The sequence below is a fragment of the Belonocnema kinseyi genome, chromosome 1 (assembly GCF_010883055.1).
Source record: "Belonocnema kinseyi isolate 2016_QV_RU_SX_M_011 chromosome 1, B_treatae_v1, whole genome shotgun sequence".
Lineage (NCBI taxonomy): Eukaryota > Metazoa > Arthropoda > Insecta > Hymenoptera > Cynipidae > Belonocnema > Belonocnema kinseyi.
Window position 1 is genome coordinate 144069653 of NC_046657.1, and position 22538 is coordinate 144092190.

Genomic DNA, 22538 nt, shown 5'->3' on the forward strand with positions numbered 1-22538 from the left:
GAGAATTCTGATTGGCTGATTTTGGGTATCGCGAATTTATCGTAGGCCGGCTGGTCTGTAGGCTGAATGGAATTTCTGTGACATGGCAATTCGATAAAGTGGGAATTTCCTTATACTACTTCGGGGAATCATCATTTGTCCTAATTTCAATTTCATCGAATTACCATGTCACAGAAATTATATTTGTCCTGCCACCCATCGATCCTTAAATAAAGGCGCAAAAATTAAATAAGATAATCCTAATTGGCTGAGAATGAGTTTCGTGCATTTATTGTAGACTGGATGGGCTGTAGGACGAGTAGAATTTCTGTGACATGGCAATTCGATGAAGTGGTAATTTCCTTATACTACTTCGTGGAATCACCATTTGACATGATTTTCATTTCAACGAATTGCCATCTTACAGAGATTCCATTTGTCCCATCACCCACCCGATCTTAAGTAAAGTTGCGATTTTGAAATGAGATAATTCTGATTAACTGATTTTGAGTTTTGTGCATTTATTGTAGACCGTCTGGTCTGTAGGCTGAATGGAATTTCTGCGACATGGAAATTCGATGAAGTGGTAATTTCCTTATTTATTTATTTTTTCCTTTTCGTGGAATCATCATTTGTCATAATTTCCATTTCATCGAATTACCATGTCACAGAAATTCTATTTGTCCTACCACCCATCCATCTTTAAATAAAGGCGCGAAAATAAAACTAGATAATCCTGATTGTCTGATTGTGAGTTTCGTGCGTTTATTGTAGAGCAGATGGGCTGTAGGACAAATATAATTTCTATGACATAGCAATTCGATGAAGTGGCAATTTCCTTATACTAATTCGTGGTATCATCATTTGTCATAATTTCCATTTCATCAAATCGCCATCTTACAGAGATTCCGTTTGTCCTAACACCCATCCGTTCTTAAATAATGGTGCGATTTTAAAATGAGATAATTCTAATAAACTGATTTTGAGTTTTGTGCATTTATTGTAGACTGGCTGGTCTGTAGGCTGGATGGAACTTCTGTGACATGGCAATTCGATAAAGTGGGAATTTCCTTATACTAATTCGGGGAATCATCATTTGTCATAATTTACATTTCATCGAATTGCCATGTTACAGAGATTCCATTTGTCCTACCACCAGTGCCGGATCATGGGGAGGGCTTGGTGGTGCTGAAGCACCGGGCCCCACGCTAGTGGGGGCCCCCTTCTCCCAAAGAAAAACATATAATATACAGTAAAATAACCCGCTTATAAACAAAAATAATAAAGTCCTAAAAAAAATTTTAGTAAAATTTTTTCAATTAAATTTTTGAATTTTTTTTTTTTGAAATAATTTTAAATGAAAGTAAAATGTTAAGTCCAGCCGCCTTAAAGGGGCCCCAACGTTATTTTAGCTCCGGGCCCCGAAAGGTCTTAATCCGCCCATGCCTACCACCCATCCGTTTTTAAACAAAGGCGCAATTTTTAAATAAGATAATTCTGATTAGCTGATTGTGAGTTTCGTGCATTTATTGTAGACCAGATGGGCTATAGGACAAATGGAATTTCTGTGACATGGCAATTCGATGAAGTGGGAATTATGGAAAATGGTGATTCGTATAATATAAATAATGATAACTGACAGTTAGGGAAAATAGAGGTTATGTCATCTGAAAATTATAAAAATAAAATTTTTGAAAAATTCCTGATTGGCAACTTGATTTCCGGTCAAACAGAACTTACGCTTAATCGAATTTGGGAGATATTCATGCGCCTCGAATTTTTAACCCTAGTAATTTTGAGATACACCATTTTTCTAATTATTGAGCAGTCATCTCGAATGGATTGATTACATTTTGTTGCCATACTCCTCGTATGTGGAGGCTCCCTTATTGGTTAGCGATTTCGCGTGATAGATTTGCAATCGACTAATTTCCATGTCTCTAATGAAGCCTGGGATCAAATTCCAAATAGAAACATATCGTTCGTGCCTCTGTAAAGGAATGAATCTCGAGTGCGGAGAACCTAGATAGCGATAGCAATGCCAAGTAATTAGAGCACCATCGATTCAACGGAGAAATGGATTTCAGGTGAAGTCGAACGACTACTACGGCAGTATCGACAAAACCAGGAGCTAGTACAAAATATCCGAGCGCATTACTATCAGATCATCTATCCAGTGCAGCTTCGCCATCACGAGAAAATGGGGATATCCACAAGAGATGCCAGCATTCCCAAGGTAAATCACAAAAACTTGCCAGACGATCATAAAAAAAATATTTTCCCCTTTCAAAGAACCATTCGATCGTTCTATGATTTTATTTTATTTTATCGGAGAAAACCACCAAAGGAGTTTGAAGCACCTTCCCAATATGTTTTCGTGCAAAAGCGACTCGAATATCACCTTTGAGGAATTCGTAGAGGTGTCAAGATTTAGAGATGGAATTTAATTCTGATATTTTTCAGGGAACTATAAAATATTGTTATGATACAAATTTTTAACGATTGTTACAATTTTCATACATATGTTATGAAACTTGGTGTCGAATGACCCCTAACACAGACACTTTTGACTTTTTGGAGAGAATATATCTTGTCAGATGATTTGAAAAAATCTATAAATTTCTCAATTTTTTTCACTTCTACATGACCTAGGAAAATTGTACCAAAAATCTGACATTATAAGTACTGCATCTTTAATTAAAACCAATAAAACTTTAAAAATCTTCACGCGTTCCCAAGATATGACTAAAAACACTAAAGAAACGCTAGGACATTTTAGTCCTATCTTGGGAACGTGTGAAGATTTTTGAGGTTTTATTGGATTTAATTAAATGCAAGATTAGAAAGATTCCGTCTTGTAAACTTTAGTCGTTTTTAATAAGCTTTCAATATCAAAGTCAACCGCGAAAGAGGTGATCGTCAAATTTTTTTTAGAATTTGAAATTCCCATGATTAATTATCTGTTATCCTGTCTTTAATTCAAGTCAGTAAATTTTTTTAAATCTTCACACGTTCCAGAGAAATGAATAGAAATGTCAATTTTTGTCTTTAGAGTTTCTAGTTATATTTTGGAAACGCGTGAAGATTTTCGAAGTTTTCTTGGCTTCAACGTATGGAAAACAAATAAAATCAAAATGATTTAATATATTTTATCCTGTCTTTAATTTAAGTCAATAGAACGTTTCAAATCTTCACGCGTTCTCCAGACATGTCTAAAAATGTTCAAGTGTCTCTTTACTATTTTTAGTTATATCTTGGAAACGCGTGAAGATTTTTACAATTTTATAGCCGTAACCAGCTAGGCCGGTCGATAGCAGTGATTGTGGACTGAAAACGTGTCGCAGACGCACCTGGAAATTTCTAGTCATATCTTGAGAACGTGTAAAGATTTTTGACATTTTATTGGCTTAAATTAAAGATAAATTCTCAAAAATCTTACCTCAACTTCAACCCGACCTGTACTTTGAAAACATGTGGAAAACAACTGAAAAGGACATGATTTAATGCCTTTAATCCTCACTTTAATTTATGCCAATAAAACTTTTAAAATCTTTACGCGCTCCCAAGATAAGACTAAAAATGTCCAAGTGCGTCTTTGGTGTTTTTAGTTATATTTTGAGAACGCGTGAAGATTTTTAAAGTTTTCTTGACTTTAATTAAATACAAGTTTACAAAGATTACATTCTGTCAATTTTAGTCGTTTCTCATAAGCTTCCAAAGTACAGTCGTCCACGAAAACGTTGATCTTCAAAAATTTATCAGAATTTCCACCTTAACTTTAATTTGTGCTCAGACTTAGAAAACGTGTAGAATACAAATGAAATGTACAAGATTAAAAACCTGTAATTTCGCCCTTAATTTGAGCCAACAAAACTTCAAAAATCTTCACGCGTTTCCTAGATACGACGAAACATGTCCAAGCGTTTCTGCGTCATTTTTCATTCTGCGTAAACAACGAGGCCGATCAATAGCATTGATCGCCAACTAATCAGTTTTAAAACTTTTCAAATTATTTAAACAAATATTTCGAATTTCTTCTCTATCTTTTTAAAATGTGCACATTTTTTTAAAATTAAATTTTTTAAATTGAAAATTATTTTGAAATTTTCGAAGCAAACTGAAAATATTGTTTTATTCTCTTAAAAATTTTCAATACTCTGCAGAATCTGTTAAATTTTTTTTTCATTGTCATTAAAAACTTGCACTTGGTTTAACTTTTTTTTGCATTTTCAAAAAAAATTTTAATCTTTTAAAAATTTCGAACTCTTCATTATAATCCTTAAAATGATTCGAACTTATTCAAGGATTTGAAAAATTCCACAAAATATAAAAAAAATGCCTTATCTATTGAATATTTTAGAAACTTTTCAATATCTACTAAAATTTCTGTATATTGTTTTAAAATTTGTAAACTTGAAAATTCTTACATGATCCTTGAATCTTTTAAAAACTTTTAAACGTTCTAAATATCTTTTTAAATTATTTGAACGTTTTTTAGAATAAAAAAAATTCATAACTGAAAAAACAGCCTTGAAATCTTTCGGATTCTGTTTTGACCTTAAAAATAATTCAGAAATATTAAAAAACTTATTTCACTTTGTTGAAACCGTTTAAAATTCTTAAAAGGCTTCTAAACTTGTTGTTAAGAATCTTTAAAAATACACGTTTTGCTTAATTTTTTTTAACTTTTCAAGATTGAAATTAATTTTAAATTATTTCAGAACATAGAAAATTTTTAGGATATCTTGCAAAATCTGATGACCACAACTTTTTATGAAAATCATCTATTCGGTGATAAATATCGAAAATTTTATTCAAGGAACCACATTTTGAAAATAATTCACTCATCAAAGTAGAAGATGAAAGTATGCCAAATGTAACTTACCTAAATTTTAGGGAAATGAAATTACCACCAGATTTAATTGTTTAAAAGCCAAAATTTCGTATCTCTTTTTTCACCGTTTCGTGCGAAAGAATCCTTTATTAAAATTAACATGTACAATCCATTTATACCTAAATAAATATTAACAAACGGGAAGAACATAAATCGAAAGGAAAAATAAGAATAAAATTTTGAGTTTTGGAAAGTCAATCAAAAAATAGCAAATAGTACTACGCTTTTTTGAAACCCAAGTATTCCAAAATGTAGGTTAGGATTTCAGGAATTTTAGGCTAAATTTTTTAAAGTCCAATAAATACCATTTTTAATTTTAACCAGCTGCTTACCAAACTCAAAATTCCTTTCTCTAACACAGGTGTCAATATTATTATTTTTTTCAATTGGACGGCATTCGACTTCCCATTATTTCTGAAAAATTGGACAAAAATGGGCCAAGGGCCGTCATTAAGATCCTTACTGCAGGTGCAATCATTTTTGCCGTAAAAATAAATGGTGTAAAAATAGGTATAAATGTTGCGATATCCAGTGAGCAATTTAATAAAAGTTCCATACTGTTGCCTGCCAGTAACGCGTTCAGGCAATTGTGCAGTGGCATGAATGACATCAGCGTTTGTATAATCATAGAACTTATCGTATTTATCATTTGAAATATTGGAGAAAATAGGCCAAGATTGCTAAACGGTATTAAATTGGTGACAGCCATTTTTCAAAAGACTTTTCAATGAAGAGAATAATTTTCAATGCTCTGAAAGAAAGGTATTTAAATAAATATAAAAATTAGATAAATTTTTTACTATCTGTGCGGAGAATCTTTGGTACGACTAGCGCGATTACTTTTGAAAATCAATGCTGATTTTGTACGTGATTACTCGTGCAAAACAAGAGCGAGAAATATTTTTAAAAAAAGGCCTGGAAGCTTATGAAATTTTTCGTATAATAACACCTGATAATTATATTTTTTCATCTTTTCTGAAGAATAAACCACGCGAGACGTTTATAGAAAATCAAGACTTTTTTTGAATTTTCAACCTCGATTTCAAATCATAGCGTAACCTAGGGAAGTTGTGGCAGAAATCTGAAATTTTGATCACTCAGCCTTTGAAGACCTTCCTTTAATTTAAGTCAATTAAAATTAAAAAATTTCTCCGCGTTCTCGAGATATTATTAAAAAGGTCCAAACTTGTTTCGTCATAACTTGGAAACGCGTGAAGATTTTTGAAGCTTTATAGACTTACACTCATGATAAAATTTTAAAGATTACGTCCTAACAATTATGGTTGTTTTCTACAAGCCTTCTACGTTACAGTCGACCACAAAAGCGGTGATCATCTATAGTTTCTCAGAATCTTTACCTTAATTTTTTTTTAAAATTCGAACTAATAAAACTTTAAAAATCCTCACGCGTTTCCAAGATATGATTAAAAATGTCCAAGCGTGTCTGCGTCGATTACCAGTTGGCGCAACCAGTTAGACCTGTCGGCAGTAGTGCTCACCCACTAAAAATTTGGAAATTTTTAAGTCCTATCTTGGGAACGCGTGAAGGTTTTTAAAGATTTATAGGCCTTAACTAATGATGAAATTTTAAAGATTACGTCCTACCAATTTCAGTTACTTTTCATAAGCCATCTACGTTATGGTCGACCACAAAAGCGTCGACTGTCTATATTTTCTCAGAATTTGTACCTTAATTTTGTTTTAAATTCTATCCAATAAAACATTAAAAATCCTCACGCGTATCCAAGGTATGACTAAAAATGTCCAAGCGTTTTTTTATAAGATTACGTCGTATCAATTATGGATTTTTTCACAATCCTTCTACGTTACGGTCAACTACAAAAGCGGTCATCGTCTATAGTTTCTCAGACTTTGTACCTTAATTTTATCTTAAATTAAAGCCAATAAAACTTCAAAAATCTTCACGTGTTTCTAAGATATGACTAAAAATGTCCAAGCGTGTCTGCTTCAATTCTCAGATGGCGTGACGAATGAAACCTGTCAGCAGTAGTGCTCGCCCACTAAAAACTTTGAAATTGTTTAGTCCTATCTTGGGAACGCGTGAAGGTTTTTAAATTTTTTCGGCTTAAATTAGAGATAAGATTTTGAAGATTACGCCCTATCAATTTCAGTTTCTTTTCCTAAGCTTTCTAAGTAACATTCGGTCTTGAGAGCGTTGATTATCGAGGATTTGAAAAAAATGTGTATCTTAACTTTAACTGGTGCTGTGACTAAGGAAACTTGTTGAAAATAACTGAAATCGACAGGACCTAATGTTTGTGGTTGTGTCTTTAATTTAAAGTAATAAAACTTTTTAAATCTTTTTGCGTTCCGAAGATAAAAGGAAAAATGTCCAAGCATATCTGCCTGGAATTTTCAGTCGGAGTAACCAACAAGGCCGGTCAAAAGCAGTGAGTGCCGACTGAAAAGTTGACGCACGTACACTCAGATACTTTTAGTTATATCTTAAAAACTCGTGAAGAATCGGGAAGTTTTATGGGCTTAAGTTAAAGATAACATTTTAAAGATATCGTCCTGTTGATCTCAATTATTATGTCACAGTCGGCCCCCAGGGCGGCGATTGTCCAAAATGTCTCAGAATTTGTACCTCAACTTCAACTCGTTTTTTGACTTAGGATACTTGTGGAAAATTACTACAATTTACAAGACTTAATCAAATTGATAAAATTTTTTAAAATCTTCACGCGTTTCGAAGATACGACTAAAGATTTCCTAGCGTATCTGCGTCTATTTTCAGTCGGCGTAACCAGCGAGGCCTACCGAAAGCAGTGGCCGCCGACTAAAAATTTAATGAAGAAACACTTGGGCATTTTTTGTCATGTCTTGGGAGCACGTAAAGATTTTCAAATCTCCTTCAATCAAAGACAAGGTTACAAAGATTACGTCCTGGCAATTCAAGTTGTTTTAAAGAAGATTCCTAAGTCGAATTTTCATTCGAAGTAACCAGCGAGACCTGTTGAAAGCAGTGGTTGTCGATTCAAAATTAAACAAAGAAACGCTTGGTCATTTTTAGTCATATCTTGGGAGCACGTCAAGAATTTTCAATATTTTTCAGCTTAAATTAAAGATAAGATTTCAAAGACTGCGTACTGTAATTTCGACTATTTTCTACAAGTTTTTAGTCACAGTCGGCCACGAGACAATAAACCTTCGAAAATCTTCACGTGTTCCAAAGATAATATGATTAAAACAACACGCCTGGAAATTTTTAGTTAAAAAATTAGGTTGAAAATTAGAAATGTTCTTGAATTTTTTAATAAACATTTTAAGTAAAATATGCTCTTCTAAATAAAAAATTCCAATTATAGCTCGTTTCACTCAAAATTCTGTAAGCTTATAAGAAGTTAAAAAAAGGTACTAGCTTTTTTACTAGTTCTTTTTCTCAAAGTTATCAGTGATTCTTAATAGTATTCACGCTAGTCGTACCTAACATTTCGACAATTTTTGAAGATTTTAAAAATATTTTCTATACAAAAAAATTCGAAAAAAGGTTGCCATTTTGTTTTAAAAAATTACATGACTTTATACTAAATGTTTCGGTAAAAAAATAAGTGTAAATTAAAACAGTCGTATTTTTTCAATTTCAAAAGTTTGAAACTGTACTTTCCAACTTGAAAAAACAAATATTGCAGGATAATTTCACTGGAATATCAAAATCGTACTACTTCATAATAAAAGTTTTGATATCTAGTTTAACAATTTTTAAATAAAAAGTTCAAAATTGTAGGGTTGCAAATTAAATTTTAAAAAAATTTTTAAAATAACTTGAAATATTTAAGTCTCAATAGTGTTAAATTGTTTCGAATGTAACATCATTGACATACATTTTTTTCTATTTCAGCACGAAACATTTCTGCGTTTTTCAATCAATTCACATAAAAAAGTGATTATCTAGCTATAATCATACTAAAAAAAAATAAGCTAAAATATCTCCATAAAATCTAAAACGAATCACAATATCAGTAATTAAAATCTTAGATTTAAGGACATAATAAAAAATTTCCCATAATTGAATATCACTTAATATTTATAGATAAAAATACCTTTCATAAATTCGGCACAACAGATTGTAGAAAAAATTATGAATTTTTATAAAAATTTGTGAAGAGAACGGAAATTTATGGAGTTCTGTCAAGTAGAGTTGATTTAGAACTGGTTGAACCTTCGTGCACATATTGATAATGAGCGCAACAATTATTTTAAAAAATGCAAATGAGTAATGTGACGTCTTCGAATTAGTGAAATGAATTAGATAAGTGATTGAAAGTGACATTTTTGCCCCAGCAAATTGAAAAAAATGGTTATATCTGAAACTGAAAATTAAAATATTGTCAGAAATAGAGTCGAAAAATGTCTGATGACCTAAATGATATTTTAGTCTTAGGGATTTAATAATAAGCAACTAATATAAAATAATGATCAATAATGTTTTATTATCAAATCAAAATAATAATTCTTGATGGAAAGTCGTAAATAATCAATTAAATATCATTAGAATAGAATAGAATAGAATAGAATAGAATAGAAAAGAATATAATATAATATATAACAAAATATTTTAAGAAAAAGAGTCGAAACATGACTGAATGATAATATAGTCACAGGGATTTAATAATAAGTAACTAATATAAAATAATGATCAATAATTCTTTATTATTAAATCAAAATAATAATTCTTGTTGAAAATTTGTAAATAATCAATTTAATATTATTAGAATAGAATAGTATCGAATAGAAAAGAATAGAATAGAATAGATTAGAAGTGAATGGAATGGAAAAAATAGAATAGAGCATGATGGAATATTGGGGATAAAAGTAATAAATTTATTCAAAGTTTAAATGTTTTATACAACTCTTTCTTTGCCTACATAGTCTAGACAAAAAAACTTACAGAAAATGATGAATAATGTTCCTCGTAGTTGAATCTTATCTTCTTCAGCCCCAGTAAATTGAAAAAAGTTGTTATCTCTGAAACTGAAATTTAAAATACAGTCAGGAAAAGAGTCGAAACATGACTGATGACCTGAATGATATTTTAGTCACAGGGATTTTAATAGTAAGTAACTAATATAAAATAATGATCAATAATTCTTTATTATTAAATCGAAATAATAATTCTTGATGGAAATTCGTAAATAATCAATTAAATATTATTAGAATAGAATTGCATAAAATAGAAAAGAATAGAAAAGAATGGACTAGAAAAGAATAGAATAGAACAGAATAGAACATAATAGACTAGAATAGAACAGAACAGAATAGAACATAATAGAATAGAATAGAATAGAATAGAATGGAATGGAATAGAATAGAATGGGATAGAATGGAACAGAAAAGAATAGAAAAGAATAGAAAAGAGTAAAAAATTATAGAAAAGAATAGAAAAGAATAAAATAAAATAAAAATAGATGGAATGGAAAAAAAAGATAGAATATTGTCAGAAATAAAGTCGAAACATGGCTGATGACCTGAATGATATTTTAGTCACAGAGATTTAATAATCAGTAACTTATATACAATAATGATCAATAATTCTTCATCATTAAATGAAGATAATAATTCTTGATGGAAATTCATAAATAATCAATTAAATATTGTTAGAATAGAATAGAAAAGAATAGAAAAGAATAGAAAAGATTAGAAAAGAATATAATAGAATAGAAATAAATGGAATGGAAAAAATAGAATAGAACATAATGGAGTATTGGGGATAAAAGTAATAAAATTTTTCAAAGTTTAATTGTTTTATACCATTCTTTCCTTGTCCATGCAGTCTGGGCAAAAAAAAAACTTACAGAAAATGATCAATAATTTTCCTCGTAGTTGAATCTTATCTTATTTAGCACGAACGTACAATTAAACCTGCGGATTTTCTTTGTAGTCATGAATACGTGAAGTGATAAAATTTGTTTATTATTTTGAACATCTTTAAAAATATTTTTTAGATAGTATAAAAAACGATTTAAAGAAAGGAAACCTGCTTCCAGGATTAATCATATTTATAGTTAAATAACATGAAGACTTTAAAAGAATTTAACTGAAACAACTTCAATTAAAGGAAACAAATAATAATTTTTGTTAAAAAATGATGGGCTTTTCATTACCTGAAGTTGTTTCATATTTAAATTTTAAATTAAACAATTATTTAAAATATTATTCGTGTTTTACGTACACAGTGAATAATCAGTAAATCGAAATACCAGTATATGTTAAAAAATCAATGAACAATTATTAGTTAAGACATTACGTGTTCATACATTAGAATTAAGATTAATTACTTTTCTGTTGTTTGTGCTTTTAATTTTTGATTATCCAATGTAGGCTGCATTAACCACTGCTTGCCTTGTTTGAAAAAATGTATACAAAGTCATAAAGTTTCGAAAAAGACAAAAAATTTCTAACAGTTTTAGGTTATGTTGATTTTGCTCACTAGAAATGAATAACACTGTAATAAACAAAAATCATCATCAAAATGGACAATTTTCAACAATTTTAGGTTATGTTAGCGTCCTACGTCGCGAAAAAGTAATTTTAATAAAAAATTTAGATTTCAAAAATCAGACATTTTGCAACGATTTAGGTTTGTCGGTTTATTAGTGTTTTTTTTTTTAATTAACATTTTTACGAAAAAATCATTCGATGTTACGGGTGCATAATTTTTAACAATTTTAGGTTATTTTACGTTTTACACACCAAATTTATATTTCTGAAACAGTTTTATGCCATGTTATGTTAATATTTTTTGTCGGAAATTTTAACAAAAAGTTATTAGATGTCAAAAAATATTTATAATTTTCAACAAATTTAGGTTATGTTAGCATACTTCATAACGAAATTGGTATTTTAAAATAAAAATCATTATAAATTGATCAAGATTTAGAATATAGGTTATGTTAGTGTACTTTATTCTGAAATTTTCAAATAAAAATCATTATAATTTGAACCGAGATTTAGAATTTTTTGTATTCTTTTGATATTAGAAATTGGTAATTTTTATACAAAAATTATATTATATTCATTTCAAAGAAGATTTCAATCTTTTGTAACAATTTTAGGTTATGTTGGTTTCTTCACACCAGAAATCGGCAATGTTAGAAAAAAATTATTAGATTTTGAAGAAAATTAAAATTCTTTGTAGAAATGTTTTTGTCTTGTCCAAAATTGGTATTTAAAATTTTGTAAATCACAAGATTTTTCAAATTATTATTCAGTCATCAAATTAACAATTTTTGTACAATTTTTGGTTTTATTATCGCTTTATACGAAAATTGGTACTTTAGAAAAAAAACTGGAATTAGTAAAATATCTCAAGTGTTTGAAAAATTCTCGATTATGTTCACATTTTTCACTGGAAGTTAAACTGAACTAAACAAAAATCATTTGACATACAAAATTAAAATGATAACTTTTAACAATAGGTTCAGTTGGCGCTTTTCGTCCGAAACTGTTATTTATAATTTACAAAAATTATACGATATTTAGATTTTGTCATTATTTTACAGATTATCATTTCGTCATTAAATTCACTATTTTTGTATTCTTTTAATTTTAATTGGCGTTTTATATCTAAATTGTTGCTTAAAAAATCATTGGATTTAGTCAAAGATAAAAAGTTTTTGAACAATTGTAGGTGTTCATATTTTTACTGAAAATCGGTTATACAAAACAATAATCAATTTTATTGAAAGACTACAATGTTTAATGTTTTTCGTCAAAAATTGTTATTTTGAATTTGAAAAATAATACAATTTTTTAGAAGATCATCATTCTTCAGATTATTATTCAGTTATTAAATTCACCATTTTTTTTTACAATTTTTCACTTTACTGGCGTTGTATACCGACATTGATATTAACAATAAAAAATAATTGGTTTTATCATTGATTTAAAGTTTTTATCGTGACTCAAATTTAAAAAAATTTAATTAAAAAAAGAAATTTAATTCAATAAAAATATAATTGAATTAAATTAAATTCAAATAGAATTTGAATAAAAAAAGTCATTAGATTTTTCAAATTATTACTAATTTTCAGATTATTATTCAGAGTGATATTTGAAATCAAATTTAATTTAAATTAAGAGAAATAAAAAATTGTATTTCAATCAATAGTATCTATTTATTAAGAACACCATAAAGAAATATTTTGATTACAAAAGAAGTTTTTCATAAGGTTCAATGTATTTTTTAGTTTATTATTTGCATTAAAAATTACAACAATTTGAAAAAAATCTCGAAGAATATTTTTTAAAGGGTGCATAGTACTTTTTTTAAATTCTTGCTCTTGTGAGAAAAATCTTTTTCTTGTATTGTTCTTTTGTGTTCAGAAATATTTTGTTTCTATTATGGCTATTTCAAATTCAAACAATATTTGTTTCAAATACATTGAACATTATACCCATTTATGCAGTTAAATTTTCAACAAAAAATAAAACATTTTAACCTGACAGTTGAATTTTTCATAAAAAATATCAAATTTAATTATAATGATTAAATTATCATTAAACAAGTAAATTTTTTGAATTAATAGTTGCATTTTTAACCGAGAAATATATTTAAGAAATAATTAAGTTTTTAATTGAACATTTAAATTTTTAAGCAAAAAGTATACAGTTTGTACGCAGAGATAAATTTTCAACCAAATAATTGAATATTCAACTAAAAACTATTTTTGAAGCAAGAAGGAAACAAGATTTTTATCAAGTTGCTGAATTTTTTACTAAACAGTTGAATTTTCAAAAATAAAACACGAAATTTCGAAAAGCAGTTGAATTGTTGACAAAAAGTGTAAATTAAAAAAAAAAAATTGCAGAATTTTCATAGAAATATTTAAATTTGTAAGCCGATTGATTTTAAACAACAAATTTCTAGTCAAGAGAGAGAAAAAATCAACCAAATTATTAAATTTTCAATAAAAAAGTTACTTTTTAACAAGAGTATTTAAATCTCTAATGAAAGAGGTTGCCATATTTCGCATTTAAATCAAAAATGACAGAACGGAAAACAGACTACGGAAAAATGGTTGAAAGTACAACCGAGTTTCATTTTTCTTAGTTAAACAATAGAAAAAAATAGTTATGAAACTGAAAATTTTGCTTAGAAACTAAAGTCAATGTTATTTTCATTTGCACTTATTGATTTCGGACGAAAATTAATAGCTTACGTTTGTTTCTAGTTTAAAAAACGCTGAAGTTAAGTCTTGCCAATGAGTTATCACACCTCTACGAATTTTTGCAAATTATTGTTTTTTAGTCTATTTAATAAATTTGGTTTAATTCATCTTTTATCCATTAATTTTTCCAGTATCCTCAAAGAGGCGGCTATGGAGATAGTGGATATCAAAATGCTAGGGGAAGGTCCAGAGTAAGTTTTAATAGCATTCGTTAGTCGAGCTCTCTTTGGAACCAAGCCAATTTAGTACGTGATATTTTATGATTTTTTCCATTTACAGACTGGGAAACACTTTCATCGGACGTCCCTTTTAATCAAGGCCTTCAATCACAGATTTCGCCTAGACTTAGAACTAAATACGTAAGTTATTTATTATTAATAATACTATTTTTTAAATAGAAAAAATATTTTAAGAAGGGACCAATCAATATCTACGTTACGTTATTTTGAAAACTCTCCCCCCCCCCTTTCACCGTCACAGATCCTCTGCAGAAGAGGGTCGTTAAAGCCTTCTCCTCCTATACTTTCCAGTTTCCTTTCCCTAATTATTCTTTTCACCTTTCCTCGATTCATGAGTCGCTCCCAAACCATTGTCGGAATTATCTCTCCCATGCTCCCCCGTCTCCTATCTTTCTCAAATAAAACCTTCATCCCTCTTCCGCCCTATTCCTAGAAGCCTTATTTTCCTGTTTTTGCTTAGCCACGGTGCCGGCTGATCATCTGATTAAGTCTACTCACTACCCTCCCTCACTTTCATTCATTTTTACTACTTTTTTTCCTTAATTTCCACTTACGTCCGCTGAGAGCCTTCCACTTCACTCTCCTCATTCACACTTTTACTCTTCTCATTTCGTTTTACTTCATATACTTTCCCTTTTCTCATCTTCTCTCATTCCTCCTTCTTCCACTCACCTCCTTTTTTCTCATTTCCCCATTTACCCACGCCTTCTTTCTCCTAACTTATTTTACTGACTCACTCATAAGTTTGCACACTTGACTAACTACAACTTTCCTCTCACCTTATTTGTAGCGCCTCTCATTCTTTTTCTTTTATTCTCACTTTCTTTTTTTCTCTTCCTTCCCTAACAGCTCCTCTTATTTTCATTCCTTCGCCCTTTTCTTATCCATTACTCCTTATTTATATGATTTTCCTCTCTTTCCCTTCTCTTATTCCCTTTAGTTCCCCTTCCATTTTCCTTTAATGACGCTCGATACTCGCGCTTCTTACATTTTCTTTCACTTCTGATCCACTCCATTCCATTTATTTTTCTACTTTCCTCGTCCTCATGCCTATACCCCTTCTCTTAATTACCACCACTTGACGCACTTCCATTTCTGCTTTTAACCAGAATTTCTATACTTCTCCTCGCATTTCCTCTCACTTCTTTTTTTGCTCTCGTAGAATTATATACTCCTACTCCCCTTATTTCGCCTTACCCACCCTATTTAACTTTACCCCACTTTCCCCTGTCTGCTCTCACTCTACATCCCCTTTATTCATCTCCATCCCGTTCCCCACTGCCTCGACGCTCATTTTCACATCCTCTTCCTTTTTCTATTCTTTCGTTTCCTTAATCTGCCCTACACCCCCTCCCTATTTTTTCATTTCCACACTTCCTCTTCTGTCATTTCGCATTACCTCCTCTAGTTATTTCCTCTTCATTTTCCCTCAGTTATATTAAATTTACCATAAATACCGAAGAATTCGATAAATTTCCAGAAATTTATTTAAAATTGAATTTTGGGTAGTTCATGGTAACTTATTATATTATCCTTTACAATTACCATAAATTACTAGAAATTTAGAGACATTTTCAAATTTCATTTTGGACAATTTATGGTAAGTTACCATTAATAACCTATCATATTACCATAAATTGCCGGAAATTTATAAAAATGTTCAAAATTGATTTTTAGGCAGTTTATGGTAATTTACCATATTTACCTGTAGAATGACCATAATTGACCAAAGATGATCATAAGTTTTCGGAAATTTATAGAAATTGGTTTATTGAATTTTGGGCAGTTAATTGTAAAGTACTGTAATTTACACTAAAAATTACCACAAATCATGCTTCCTTCATTCAAAATGTAATATGGGCTGAATTTATGACTGTCTTTAGAGAAATGTCAGAAATCATCCATTTGTTATAAAAAATATCGTATGTGCCAAGGGGGAGAGGAATAATTTTCTACCAAACGAGACGAATTTTTCACGATAGAGTTGAAACTCGAGGAATAAATAATTTTATAACCCAGAACTTTTGTAAAAAAAAGTTGAATTTTTAATTCAGTGGAACAAATTTTCTATACATAAAGATGGATACTTAAAAAAGTCAAATTTTCCTAAGAAGGATGACTTTTTGACAAAATAGTGGAAATTTAGTGAAAAACTTATATTTTCAAGTGAAACCAAATAATTATCAACCAAAAATGAAATAGTTAAATTTTCAGTAAAAAAATTTCAACAAGATAGTTAAATCTTCAACTAATTAAATAATTATTCAACAACGAAGTCTATCGCTTAATCAAGTGGTTGCATTTTTAACAACAAAATATGAATTCAGAATAAAAAATTGAATAGTTACATTTTCAACTGAAAAAAAAATTTTGAAAAAAATCCAAGCAGTTGAATTAAAAAAAAAGAAGGATTCTAAACGAAAAAGTTATTAGTTAATTTTTGACTAAAAAGGATCATTTGTCAAAAAAAATTGTATCGTTAAATTTCCAATAAAAAATTAATTTGAAATAAAACTGCAAAATCGTAAACCAATAAAATGAATTTTCAGCAAGCCAGTTTAATTTCCAACCAAGTTGTTGAGTTCTCCACCAAAATAATAGTTTGTAAGGTAACTCTCTATCCCCCTACAATAAGTCCCTGTAAAGGTGTTCGCACAAGAAAATACGTGTGCAGTATGCTGGAAACAGCTCACGCACGAGCCGACCGTGTACGCACACAGAGTACCAACCAATGATGCGCGATCTTTCGCTCTGCTGCGGTGCGGACTGGCTACGTGCCGTTCACATATCGGACCGCCACTCGAGACGCAAAAGTTTTCGCCGTTGCGAATTTGTTTCGAGTGTCGAACCGATAGGTGAACGGTATATAGCCAGCTCGCACTTCAGCTGTGCGACAGATCGCACGTGATTGGTTGGCGGTAATAGTGTGTGCACGGACAGATCGTGCGTGAGCCGTTTCCAGCATACTACACACGTATTTTCTTGTGCGAACACCTTAAAAAGAGGATGCTGAGCCTGAAACGGCACTGGGGGGGGGGGGGGGGGGGGGGGGGGGGGGGGGGCTCGCTGGCGAGCGAGGGTGGACCAAGTTGGTACTGGTCACAAGGTCGAAGAGTTTTCACTCCTAGAAACCAGTGATAGTCAAACTTCATTCTTTCACACTACGCATGGACTAGGTGTTTGTACCGTTTAGCTCTGATGTGAGTGGTTAGAATAACGGCACTCTCTCTCGTTAACAGAGAATTTAACAGGGTTAGGTATCGCCAACTCGCCGAAGGACTTGGAAGTCGCTAGAGAACACTAAGGTGTTAGTCTGTTGAGATTGAGCTCCAACTACTCTTAGCCTCTCAAAGCACAAATCCGCATTGTTACTGAGAACGGACGTGGGAATTGTATTCTTACGATCAAGTTAAAGCCACTGTATTTTCCTGCACGTTATGAATTGTAACTTCGCGTTCTTATATTTCGTTTTTCTGAACGACTAGCCTGTATGCACTCCGACCAAATAATTTGAAAATACAAAGACTTTAGAGTCCATTTAAATATTGCTATTTTTTAAATAAAAAAAGAAAGAGAGAGAGAGAGAGAGAGCGAGAGAGAAACCTTTTATATAGATTGAAGGATATATAAATCCAAACTTTATGCTGAAAAGTGACTATATCTTTATTTCATCTCCTGAGTGCTCTTTAGAATAAAAATTTGCATGTTCTTAGAGTGCAAGAACCTTTCAAGTTCAATTGTCAACTAAAAACGATCAATTTTCAAACAATAATAGAATAGTTTAATTTTCAGTTATAGAAATAAATGCTTAAATTAAAAAAATAATTTTCAACGAAATAGTTAAATTTCTAACAAATGAAATGAATTCCCAAGTAAAAAAAGAATTTTCAACAAAATAATTAAATTTTTTAACAATTAAATGAATACTTACGAAATTTAATAAACTGTTAACTGGCAGTTAAATTTTCAACCAAAAAATAAGAATTCCGAATAAAACATTTAATAGTTAAATTTTTAACTTAACACAATTATCTTACAGAACTGTAAAATTTTTCGATAAAAAAATTAATTTTTAAAGAACAAGAAGAATGTTTAACAAAATAGTTCCATTCTTAAACAATTAAATGAATTCTTAACAAAATTGTTGACATTTTAAAATTGTAGTTAAATTTCCATTAAAAAATATTGATTCTGATTTAAAAAATTAAATAGTTGATTTCTCAAATGAAAGCAACTAATTTTCAAAAAGTAATGGAATAGTAAAATTCTTATTGAAAAAAGAATTATTTTCACTCAAATTGTTAAATCTGCATTCAAAAATTCGAATTTTTGACCAAAAGAGGTGAGTTCTAAATGAAAAACGTGATAGTAGAATTGTAGAATAATAATAATAATTAATTTTTAATGAAAAATAGTTGGATTTTCTCACTGGAATGTCTCTTGAAAATAAAGAAAAAATTGGAATTCTTCAAAACAAAAAGGCAAAGAAAGATTTTGTCGAAGGAGTGTGAAGTCAGTAATTTAATTTTTTTAGTTGTGAAATAAGATCACTAATTTTTATTTGGTAACCCCCCCCCCCCCCCCCCCCCCCCCATAGTATTATGTAGTTCTTGAATGGCCTTTAACAAGGTGCGGAATACCCAGATGACGAAAAATCGATTGCAAATTTACAAATATAGCGCACCAATCAAGGTGATTTCCTGTAGATAAAAATCGTACCGATAAGTTTATTGCTGAAATAATAGTTATTTTCAAAGCAGTAAAAATGGCTTGAGTAAGCAATATTTATTGAGGCAGTCCAAGTGCCACAGGCAACTGTCATGAAATTCTTTAACAACATATGGGTAAACATAGAAAAGTTAAAAATTTCATGCCCATTTGATATATCTTTTTATAAAAATTATTTAGCTCTAGTTGTCAATCAAACGATATTTTCTGAATTAATTGCATTTTTATATCATCTAGTAACAAACAAATTTTCAAAGAGCTTTCTGAATTCGATACCTCCATTCCATACCGCTGCACTTTGTGTTTAGGTATACTGCTCAAACGTGGCGTAGAGGGGTAAAGAGTCTAACATAGATGCGGAGCGGTGCACCGCCTAAACGTGGCGTGGAACTGCACATGAACTAAAATCGACGCAGAGTGGTATACCGCCAAAACGTGGCGTGGAGCGGTAGAGTCTAACATGGATACAGAGCGTTACACCGCCTGAACGTGGCGTGGACCGGTAAAGAGTTTAACAAGGATGCAGGGAGTTATACCGCCAAAACGTGTCGTGGAACGGTGCGTAAACTAAAATCGACGCAGAGCGGTACACCGCCTAAACGTGGCGTGGAGTGGTACATGAACTAAACTCGACGCGGAGTGGTACACCACCAAAACGTGGCATAAAGCGGTAAAGAACTAAAATCGAGGCCGAGCGGTACGCCGCCTGAACGTGGCGTGGATCGGTAAAGAGTCTAATATGGATGCAGAGCGTAACACCGCCTAAACGTGGCGTGGAACGGTGTATAAACTAAAATCGACGCAGAGCGGTACAACACCTAAACGTGGCGTGGAGCGGTAAAGAGTTTAACATGGATGCGGAGCAGTACATCGCCTAAACGTGGGATGGATCGGTAAAGAGCCTAAACTCAAGGTGAAGCAGTACAAAAGATATCATAAATTTGCAAAACACTTCAGAATATTGCATAATAATGGTAAAGATTTGGAAAAAACTTTCTAGGATTTCACAACGATCATAATAGATTTCAAAGTGTATTACCAATTCGCAGAATAGTTCAAAATATGTCTTAAAAATGTATTGAAAAAAAACTATAGATTGATTTGAAAATAAAACCTAACGTGAAATGCCTGGTAAATATTTTGAGCCCTTTTGGCATATTCTCGAATCTCATCTAACTTTCCTCAAAGCAATTTGCTCTTTTAACTTATTGTCACGCAATTTGCTTATTATCGTCTTGCAAATATAATTTATGACATCTAAAACTTGAAGAAAGAAAAGCCTCGCCTCGGTAAAGTTACTGAGTTAAGTAAACGTGACTTGCGAAATAAATCAGGATTGGGCGCGACTTTGAAAGAAAAGTAATTTAAGCATGACTAATCTCGCAGGAAAGGTCTCGTTATCAATTAAACAATAAAAAAAGAGAGGAATATTTATTGGTCCCTTAAATACAGGAGAAGTTGGCAATTAGGGCGGGAACGAAAGCTGAATAGAAGTGTGCTTGCTGTCTTGTTGCCCTTGACAAAAAGGCAAGAGGATTGATCATACACTTGTCATTATATTTATACGAGGGTTCAAAAGAATTTAAAGAATTCCAAAAAATCGATAGAATTCGAAAGAGTTAATATATTTTGATAGTATTAATCGAATTCGAAATAATTAACAGCCTGTGAAATATTTTAAAAATTCGAAAAAATGGTTAGAATTCGATATAATTTATAGAAATCGAAATAATTAATATAATTCGAAATAGATGATAAAATTTCAAAGAATTGATAGAATTTGAAATAATTTATAGAAATCGATAGAATTAACGAAATTAGGTAGAATTGATATAATTCTAAATAATTTACGGAAACCGAAACAATTAATAGAAGTCGAAAGTGTTTACAGAATTCGAAAGAATTAATAGGCTTTGAAATAATGTAAACAATTTAAAAGAATTGATAACATTCGGCATAATGTATATAAATCGAAAGAATTAATAGAATTTAAAAAAATGGATAGAATTCCAGATAATTTAAGAAAATCCAAATAATTAATAAAATTCGAAAGAGTTAATATATTTTGATAGTATTGATAGAATTTGAAAGTATTAACAGCCTGCGAAATAATTGATGAAATTCGAAAAAATTGATCATATTCGAAATATTAAATGGAACTCAAAATAATTAATAGATTTGGATATTTTTGATAGAATTCGAAAGAATTAATGGTATTAGGTTGAATTGATATAATTATAAATAATTTATGGAAATCGTAACAATTAATAGAAATCGAAAGAATTAATAGCCTTTGCAATAATTTATAGAATTCAAAAGAATTGGTAGTATTGGAAATAATGTATGAAAAACGAAAGAATTAATAGAATTAAAAACAATTGATAGAATTCGAAATAATTTATGGAAATCGAAATCATTAATAACATTCGAGAGAATTAATATGCTCGATAGTATATTGATAGAATTCGAAAGGATTAACAGCCAGCGAAATAATTGATAAAATTCGAGAAAATGTATAGAATTCGAAATATTTGATAGAACTCAAAAGAATTTATAGAATTCGATAGTATTGATAAAATTCGAAAGAATTGATATAATTCTAAATTATTGATTTAAAAAAGCATTGATACAATTTAAAACAATTGATATAATTCAAAGTAATTCATGAAAAAGGGAACAATTAATAGAATTCGAAAGTATTTACGGAATTCGAAAGAATTATAGCTTTTGAAATAATTCATACAGAGAATTATGTAGAAATAAGGATAAGATGCGAAAGGATGAATAAAATTTGAAAAAATTGATAGAATTGTAAATTATTAATAGAAATCAAAAGCATCAATAGAATTTAAAACAATTGCTAAAATTTAAAATAATCCATGTATGTCGAAATAATAAATAGGATTTTAAAGAGTTGACAGACTTCGAAATAATTTATACATAGGTTTTGAAAGAATCAATAGAATTCGAAGAAATTGATAGAATTTGGAATAATTTACAGAATGTGAAAGAATTAATTAAATTCAAAAAGATGATAAAATTCAGAGAATTAGAAAAATTCTATAGGATGAGTACAATTTAAAGAACCTGATTGAATTCTAAATAAATGATAGAAATCGGAAGATTGATTAGAATGAAAAAAGGATAGAATTCGAAAGATATGATAGATTTCGAAATAATTTACATAAATGGAATGAGTTTAAACAATTCAAAAAAGTATACAGCATTCAAAAGAAGTCGAAAAATTTAATGAATTTGAAAGATTTTAAAAAATTCCAACGAATTTAAAGAATTCAACAGATTCTAAAGAATTCGAAAGAATTGATAGAAAGAGAAAGTTATTGATTTAACACGAAAGAATAATAGAATTCAAAAGAATTGATAGAATTCGAAAGATATGATAGAATTAAAAATAACACAGGCCGACAAAATTTGACAAAGGTCCGGAACCAGAGACCAGACCTAGTATACCCGAAGGTTTTTGCTGCGCTGAATCCGAATCCGACC

General features: G+C 30.3%; 1 protein-coding gene and 1 long non-coding RNA gene across 5 annotated transcripts in view; one reads left to right on the forward strand and one right to left on the reverse strand.

Moving 5' to 3' along the window:
• The window catches only part of LOC117182616 (disintegrin and metalloproteinase domain-containing protein 33), a 362482-nt gene that overhangs the window by 162361 nt on the left and 177583 nt on the right, over positions 1 to 22538 (forward strand). For all 4 annotated transcript variants that reach the window (XM_033375720.1, XM_033375725.1, XM_033375731.1 and 1 more), the window contains exons 3-5: positions 2067 to 2215; positions 14196 to 14255; positions 14344 to 14423. In XM_033375720.1, coding sequence (XP_033231611.1) covers positions 2067 to 2215; positions 14196 to 14255; positions 14344 to 14423 — 289 coding nt within the window. The remainder of the gene's footprint in view (positions 1 to 2066; positions 2216 to 14195; positions 14256 to 14343; positions 14424 to 22538) is intronic.
• Positions 4948 to 9885, reverse strand: LOC117182633. Its single transcript, XR_004468334.1, has 3 exons — positions 9786 to 9885; positions 8938 to 9207; positions 4948 to 5624 (listed from the first exon to the last, which is right to left on the reverse strand). It is a non-coding gene; the product is annotated as an uncharacterized LOC117182633 (long non-coding RNA).